The following is a 9,257-nucleotide window of genomic DNA, read 5'->3' as shown; positions in this document are numbered from 1 at the left end:
ACTTACTAATTGCTAAATTTGTAATAGCCGCTGTGGTGACTTTACCTCCAATATTTACTGAAGTGATTCCAAATGATAATGAGTATCGGCACAATTTTCATTTTTAAAAAGGGTAAAATACTTCAGAAAAAAATGAACCCAATGAAGATTAATTTTAAATTTAAAAAAAGATGGAGTTATAAGAACATGAAATGACAGGGGTGATTTTAATTAAAAAATAAGAACTTGTAACATTTTAATCATTTTTCTTTATTTAATTGAATTATACTGTTAGGTTTTCATTGTAAATGGTAATATTAATGAAAATTAAAAAAACAAAAAAAATTTAAAAAAAAGAAAATCAACAAACCATCTTCAATTTTTTAAAAAAAGTGTGGAGAAAATTAAACATAAAACCTAAAAATTATTTTTAAAAAACAGACAGATATTTTTATAATTTTTACTTAAAGAATATTTATGCTTGGTCAATTTTAGCTTGGATAGCCTTCCATGTAAGAATTAGAGAATATCAAAATTTATGATAGACAAAAGAAGTCTTTCCAGGTGTTCAGTTCTCCAATTTGAATTATGATCAATAATAGAGGGCAGAACAAATTATACTACAAATTGACATTAGAGATGCTTATTCAGAATCTCTAAATCTAATGGATCTGATTTTGAAAGGGATTAAAAACCTCTTCATGCCTCAGACTCAGGGGTTACAGCCAGATTACCTGGGTTAGACTCCCGTTTTACTATGCCCTTGCTAGAATGACCTAGTACAATGTCCTTAATCTTCCTGACCCTTAGTTTCCTCATCTGTAGAATGGGTTTGATAATAGTACCTAACTAAGAAGACTGTTGTAAAGATGAATTTAGCAAAGGTACAGTGCTTAACTCAGAGCCTGGCACATGGAGGGTGAAGATATGTTGTTTAATAGGATCAGTATTACATTACTATGAAAAATTAATCTGATACTAGAAGTATCAGATTACTTCTAGTAATATAATATAGAAGAGAGGGTACCCTCTCTTCTAGGAACTCTTCTAGGAACTCCTGGAATCATATACCTTTCATATACCTTTCATATACCATATACCTTTCTTCTCAGTAGAATGAGATCAAAGGAGAGCTCTAAATGTATACAACAAAGCCACCTTCGAACGATGTCTTCTGTCTTCCAGTGTCATATAGTTACCTACTGATGGGAAGAAGAATGCTAAGAGCATGGTTCTAAGCACGCACACATCATCTTGTTTCCTAACTCCCAGCCCTCTAAGTGGGTAGCACCAATAACCTCCATTGTCATAAAAGAGGAAATTTCAGTGCAGAGGAGTTTAGTAGTCACTGAAGATCTGACAACTCTATGAGGATAATACCACCATAGTCCTATTCTGCCGACAGGGAAATGGAGGCTTAGCGAAGTTATAGAACTAGTACAAGATCACAGGGCCACTAACTGGTGAGGATGCAATTCAGATCAAGGCAGTATGACTCACTGCTGACCTGATTGTGCCATATCAAACAGCCCTGGCTTCGGGGGAGAGGACATCAGGGCTGGTTCTGGTGTTATAATCTGTTTCTCCATATTCCCCAGCTCTTTGCCCTTTATTAGGGTACACTAATGCACCTAGTACAACTAGACTTAAATTTACAGCCACCCCCACACACACGAACACACACACTAACTCACACACACACACACACACACACACACATACACCTTCATACCGTGGTACCACCCCTACACATACTTTTCTCACTTAATTCTCCTACTTCTGAATATATCTTTGAATTTTCATTTAAGAAAATGATTATTATTTTAGCTCTAATTTTCCTTACATCAACAACAACTTTTAACACTCTTTACTAACTGAAAACTAATCTTTTTCTGGTATACATTTTCAAACATTTAGAATATATTATAACGCAAGGATTGTTTAGAAGCAAGTCTCTAACACTGACACCAAGGAGAAAGTCAATGAAAGAGCTGATAAGTTGATATTAATCGTAAGAGGATATTTGTCAGAAAACTGGGAGTAGCCACATTAACTTCAGAAGAAGTCAGAAGAAACTAGATACCGTAATTCTATGAAGTGAATTTTCTGCTTCTCTTTCCTCTCGTCTCCCCAGAGCTGAAATCCCTTTAATAGGGAGGGCGTTGTCTCAAACTGCTGATTTTACTCAGTCATTAGGGTATAAAAAAAAAAAAAAAGATTAAAAGATGGAAAGACTAAAAGTAGGCTGAAGAATATAAGAAATGATAGCATCAGCATAACTATTATGGTGCCCACTTATTTCCCCCTTAAAATGGTCTTTTTGACCATACCACAATTCAACATGCACGGGAATTTGATTTTTATAAATTTTATTAGAATAATAAAAAATAATACATACAGATAACCATAGGATACACACACAGGAATTTAAAGGTAAATTTTATACTTTTCAATATGAAACAAAGTACATATCTCATGGAGATATATTTCTAGAAACACCATGAAACAATAGAGTAATTGCCTTGAAAATGAAAAGTATAGGAACATATTATAGGAATTACCAAATAATAAAAAGGTACAACTCCATTACATGTAGCATAAAATACAGGTACTGGAGAAAGTGTTTCTCCACTTTTTGACCCGAAATAACAATGGTCATATGAAATCTACTCGTCACTCAGAATTTTTCTAGATATATACAGTATATACAGACCTTGAAGAGAAAAGTTATAAATATTTTTCTTCTTTGTGTGTAATGACTTTTTCTTAAATGTGATCTCTAAATGTAAAGTAACATTCTATGGTAATATCAGAATTTTGCTAATATGTATTCTCCTTTGATATCTGTTGGTTTCAAATTCAGATATCTTTGCAAAGAACAAGTTCCTGCAAAATGTGAAATGGACAGGAAAGAGGTAAAAAATTGATTTTGCAATGTGTAACACTCAATCTGCTGATTTACATATATTTTTTACACACTGCTATGAAGTCATGTCTTCCACAATCCTTTGAACACCATGTATTGAGAGACTGAGTCATACATTCTCTAAGTCAGCAGCATGGCCATGGTTCTATTACAAATTTAGCTCAGGAACTAAAAAGCCTGCCAGACTCACTCTCATAAACGGCTGGATTTCATTAAAAACCATCTCCACCATCCAAAAAAGAGAGGGTCCCTTGATGGAATCAGAGATTGGAAATGAAGGATCACGTACATTTTGTTTAATATCTGGATTAAGATTCAGGTTGTTTCTAATTTTCTCCACCACGTTTTAATAAAACCTGAAAGCTTTTTCTTAGGTGTGAAGGAAACAATCCCTTTTTTACTTTATTTCACTTTTTAAACCTTTTGAGAGAGGATAAAATGTGATCATTTCAGTTTTATAATATCATGGAATGAAAAGGAAAGCATTACCTAGAATGGAGTGCAAACTTTAAAAATGTGGCTGGTCCTCAGGACTTCAATATGATTAAGTAAATTCATACTAATATATTGCACAGGCCTAGTGCATTAGGGCTAACAAAGCACTTTCACATTTCCTTCTTTATCTTTTAGCAAGTAATTCACGGGGGAGAGGCAGATAAGATAGGTATTATTATCTCTACATTTTAAGGGTGAGTGCTTGAGAAGTAGAGAGAGCAGTGATTTGTAAAGAATGTCACAACCACGCAGCAGTATACCCGGACGAAACAGCACTCTTCCAAAGTCTACCGTAGCATCTCCAACAACATGCTTTTGAATTACATGTACCCTCTACCCAACAGGGTAATTTTTAAAATGTATCTTTCACCCTTGAGTATTTCAAATGAGCATTTCCAAATAACACTAATTATGTCTTCCAAACAGTGCTGTTACAATGGGAGCAAAGCATCTGGAGTAAATGAGTTTTTCTACATTAAAAAAAAACAAAACCAAACCCACAAAAGTATGTGTCTGCATGTGGGTGTGTATACATGGAAGCATGTGAGCCTTTATCCACAGGCAGTGCTTAAAATCATTAAGAATGTCTCTATCAAAAATCGGATATATGTAATATGTAAATTCCTTTGGTGTATCAAGTAAATATTAAGGCATTTCAGATTCCCCTAAAAGGATTTACTGGGTTTGTTTTTTTATTATATTCATATTTTACCTATGTAGAAAGTTAAAAATACAGAGTTGAAAAAAAACATGCATAACCACTGCATTTCATGAAAGCACTTTTTTTGTAACCAATGAACTTTCCGATAAATAATAATAAGAAAAAAGTGACTATCACCACAGGGTGTTTACAATAAAGAACAGTACTGTAGAGATATAACTTGACACAGGGTGGGCATTGGAGATGGCTGATGTACAACCTCTTGCATCCGTATCTGTCAAAGATGATAAAGAGCTCATTAATAAGGACTGTATCAATTTAAGTAACTAACTTAACTACCACAAGTTAACATTAGCCTTCATGTTATTTAACAATGTAGTATAGATTATTTGCCAAGAGTATCTATAAACACTCTTATATACTTAAGTCTTCTTAAGGGATTCTGGGCTTTGTTCATCTAGTATTATTTAACTTCAATTGAAAGTGGAAAAAGAACTTCATCATTTTGAAAACAATTATACTCCATTACAGACATTTTTGAGATAATTCAATGGTTTAATTATAGAAAGCTTCATTGGAGAAGGGTTAGGAAATATGTTTGTTTCTCTTCTGTACATTTTTAGATAAGTTATTATGTATAATATAAAATATCATTTTAAAAAAGCAATCAATAAAAGCTCCATTTTCCTACAGTTGGCCTTTGTCTGCACCAATCTATGCAAACTCAACAAGAAGGCAGATGTCAGAGGGAAAGGCTACTCTTGACTCAGCAACCCTCAAATGCTAACATCTGTCTGTTCCTGCAAAAGCACAGAACCTACTCCTTTGAACAGTTCCACTTTGGCCATATTGTAATTTTACCTCTGAACCTTGAGCTATCTTAGGAACAAGATAGCAGGTCTTAATTAAAAACCTAAATAATAATAATAATAAGCTTAAATTAATTCCTGGTTTTGCTCTATTGAAGCACATACAGTTTTAAAAACATCTGTAGTCCTAAATGGTTTTTACATATTTTTATGTTGCAGAACTCAGTTCTGAGATAAATATTTCCCATTTTCTCCATTTAGTTACTTGTTTGTTTTGGTCTAAGTATTGCAGTCTTTATGATTTCATGAAGAGATAAAATTCCTCCAAGTTTCCACATCTCCCTTTCTCTTTACTTGCTAATGATGTCCCTCATTTTGTTTTCCAAGATTACAAATAAGGGTTTTAATCTTGAATGCCCAAGATTATAGATTAGGCCAACCTCAATGAAAAGAAACAGGGAGCAAAGTAATTTAGGTTACTAAGAACCGTAGAATAGCATGGCTTCTGCAGTACTTAAATTGAGGCCACAAAACTCCACCCTTGAGATTTAAAAGATAAAATTTCTTCTAACACGGTCACTGGTAAAATACGTATGAAAAGTCTGTTTCCCTGAACTCTAAAAGTACAATTTCTATAATACAATAGGCTTCATTTGGATTTTGAAAAGAAAAGCAAGTATGAAACTCCACTGAAATCAGAAACTAAGAATTTTTTTTTTAAAAGTGTCTTTTGGTTTGGCCAAATGGGTTCTGACCTTAATTTAACAATGCTAAATTTTCTACTTGGTAAAGAACTGGTAAGATTCATCTATAATTTCTCAGAGGCAAACAACTGGAATATTAAAGATCTTAAAAACACTTTGTGGGTTCAACGTCGCCCTTGAGACATGCTTAAGGAATTCTGTTTTATGACAATCCAAAGGCAAATTTATGCATAGCTCAGAATGAGAAAAAAATTAAATAAATAAAATTTGCTAAATATTTCTCAATGTTTTTTCTGTTATTCTGTTCTTATCATTCTTATTTTGCACCACTCGTGAGGAATTCCTCCTGCCGTCATCTCTCATATTCCAAGACCTTCTCAGCATTCAGGTGAAAGAAGCGGTAGGAAAACAAAGAGTGGAGAGGGAGGCACCGACTGACTCTCTCTTGGGGGCTCATAACTGATGCCGGGAATTAAGGAGATGTTGACGTCGACCAACTTACTGGTTATTCTTGGAATCCTGATCTGTTCGCTACTGGTCCCATCCCCGCCATCCGTTGTGGCCTTAACTTCAATAATGTAGTCTTCCTTAATGGGCAGCAGAAGTTCGGCTGAAGTTTTGTTTGTGTTTAGCACTTGCACATTATTTTGACTGCTAGTCCTATAGAAAACCTAAAATGCATGAACAAACACATTGATTTTTTTATAGTGCCCTCTTTTATTTTTTTCATAAACGTATTACTCTGATGTTACTTCATTTATATTGCTTGTCTTCCATACCCACTAAAATACAGGCTGCATTCATAGCTCTGTCACCTTAGACTAGGGATCAGCACGTGGTAGAATCATCAGTGCTCAAAATGAAGGAGGTGGGGAAGAAAAAAGTTCTTCTATGAAAAGTTCAGCTGCTTGGGTATTTGTGAGGATGGAGAGATGGGGGCAAGGTCCTACTGTATAGATCTTGAACAGGAGACCAAAGAATCAGAGCCAATGCTATTAATTAATGCTATTTAAGTAGTATATGGGTGAGCGTCGGAAATAGGAAACTAACATAATGAACAACTTACCAACATTTGGCCTAAAATTACCCCGTGAGCAGAATTACGTCACTTAAATTTATATTTAAGAAATCAGATGTTTTGGAAAAATACCCTTTTCATAAACAGCTTGACATCTGTATGTCAGAAGTAGTTTATAAAGATCACACATCAACATTTAGAAAAACTGTTCAAATCTAGCTTCCTTTGAAAAGTACTGCCAGAAGTAGGAAAAGAAAGCATTGCAAATGATACAACTTACTTTGTACCCGGTTACTTCTGATTCATTCTCCATGGCTTTCACTTGCTCCCAATTAAGTAACACTTTCGTGTCTGTAGCATTCCAAACAACATTTCCTGGTGGCTGACTGGGAGCTTGAAATGCAAAATGAGAAATTAAAATAGATTTGAGCATGGAGTGATATTTTACATAGAACAGATAAATGACAGCCAAAGGAGAGCAGAATCTCTTTGGTAACACATAGTGTACAAGAAGAATCAGAGAAAATAACAGAGTAGCTAAATTTCCTTTTACAAAGGCATTTCCATAACATTGTGAGACAATTTGCTTTATCATATTCATCATATACTTTAGGGCATTTCTCACTTGTTGACATGGTCTCCTGGAAAACTTGTTGATAGTGGAGATAAAGAAATTCTTTTATCCACCACTAGAGGGATGCTTGTGATGGGCTAGGAAAGGCAGGCAGTGTGTCCTGTCTGACACATCCAGAGGCTGAGAGAAATTGCCAACTGAGCAGATTAAAGTTGCAGGAAATGAAGTGTGGATGATTTTAAAACCATCCATGTATGATGAGATGAGCAAAATAGGAGGCAATCAAAGATAAGGATCACTTAGATTTATTCCCAAGAAGTAATAGCTATACACATGAAAAACTGCAGCACAGAGTCTCTATTTTACCTTCGTTTTCCAAGTTTCAATCAATTTTTGAGAAAAATAAGGCAAAACAATGAAACGTTAATGAGAGTTCCATTAGATAATTAATGCAACTCTCTGAGGTTTAAAAACTTGGATTCATAATTTAGTTCCCTCTCATGAACACTAGATGCCGGCCGGGGGAAGGCGGTTTGATAGCATTTGTCAAGAGCAACATAGGACACTGAAAATTCAGTTTCTTGTCAATCACAAAACAGCAAACATAATATTATCCATTTGGCAACATCACAACTGCCCAAAACAGTGTTGAAATACGTTGTACTTGTGGATTTAGCCACAGAATGTGATTTGGTTAACTGAATTTGTCATGGGAAAATGAAATAAAAGATTGGCTAGGCTGAGAAATTTCTCAACATCACTGACTCATGCCATGAGGGAGAGACGGCTGGACTTACAGATGGGAAGAGGGCTCAGATACAGTCATGTGACTAATGACGCCAAACAAGACTGTATTCCCTGCAGGTATTTTGGCTTACTGTCTGCTCTTTAACACGATTCTACATTGCCTTTAAAATTTGTGATCTGGTATTAACAGTGAGCTTAGGTCAGCTCAGAGCACTCTTAAGCTGCAATGTTTAGATAACAAAACATAGATATGGCAGTGACTTAGGGCTGAAATACTAATGACTGTGTTTTGCGGGGCTCCATCCAAATGCTATGAACGCACGATTGTTAGAACAGTTTCCCAAAGTCTGTGATTTCCTGTGGCCTGGCGGCACCATAAAAGAACAGGTTCCATTTGAGGCAGCTCAGATAACATGCTTCAGCATGGTGTGTCCTGCCGAGAGGTGTGTGCTTGTAGATTATAGAAAACTTGAGTTGATTTTGGTTGAATCACTTATTCCAACACTAGCCTTGCAAAAGAATTAACTGCAAGGTTAAAACTTGGGCTTATTTTGTATGAGTCCCAAGACAGATGAGAGTTCAGCCTGAATTGAATATTTTTTGAATGGACAAAAAGATAAAAAAAAACAGGAAATGGGAAAGGGGAAAAAAATAAGTTTTGTTCTGGGTCTGATCACTCTTATTTTCCACATCAGTGTTTCCAAGCCTCAGATAGTCACGTCCCGTTTTCATCATTTTTGCTATTTTTTAAAAAATGAACTTGACTTAAACATCAACTTTAGCCTTGTCCTAAACACTAATATGCACACAGTCATGAGCCTTGGTATGCTTGTTACATTCCTATGGTACTCTATATAATAAATGAAGCATTATTAAATTTTCAAAAATATTTGTGGACTATCCTAAAATCATTTTTTATTGCTACTGGTAAGAATAGCATCTTCTGGAAAATCCTAGATCAGATAAACTTTCCTTCCAAATTTAAAATCCTATTATTGTTAGCAACTAATGCCTATTAAAACCTATAATATGTTAGGCAAGGTAGAATGTGGTTTTATATAATATAATTTACTTAATCCTCATTACACTGCATTATAATAAAGCCCATTTTGCTACATGGGTAATCTGGACCCAGAAAGTTTAAAAAGAAGATTGTACATTCATGTTCATAGCAGCATCATTCACAGCAGACAAAAGGTTGAATCAACCCAAGTGTCCATCAACAGGTGAATAATCAAACTAATCAAAATAATCAAATACTAAGGAATACTATTCAGCCTTAAATAGGAAGGAAATTCTGACACATGCAACAACCTGGATGAACCTTGGGGAAATTATGCAAAG

At 34.9% G+C, this 9,257-nt stretch overlaps 1 protein-coding gene across 1 annotated transcript in view; it reads right to left on the bottom strand.

The window, feature by feature from the left end:
* Nucleotides 1-4,234: 4,234 nt before the first annotated feature.
* The window catches only part of CNTN3 (contactin 3), a gene marked incomplete at its 3' end in the record, with an annotated part of 239,450 nt that continues 234,427 nt past the window's right edge, over nucleotides 4,235-9,257 (bottom strand). The window contains exons 20-22 of the mRNA XM_082847771.1: nucleotides 6,873-6,985; nucleotides 6,077-6,245; nucleotides 4,235-4,335 (exon numbers count right to left, since the gene is read on the bottom strand). Of these exons, the coding sequence (XP_082703897.1) occupies nucleotides 4,235-4,335; nucleotides 6,077-6,245; nucleotides 6,873-6,985 (383 nt within the window). The remainder of the gene's footprint in view (nucleotides 4,336-6,076; nucleotides 6,246-6,872; nucleotides 6,986-9,257) is intronic.

This window comes from Leucopleurus acutus (genome assembly GCF_964270905.1).
Source record: "Leucopleurus acutus genome assembly, chromosome: 10".
Classification (NCBI taxonomy): domain Eukaryota; kingdom Metazoa; phylum Chordata; class Mammalia; order Artiodactyla; family Delphinidae; genus Leucopleurus; species Leucopleurus acutus.
The sequence above is the reverse complement of the archived record's forward strand: the minus strand, read 5'-3'. Positions and strand labels throughout refer to the sequence as shown.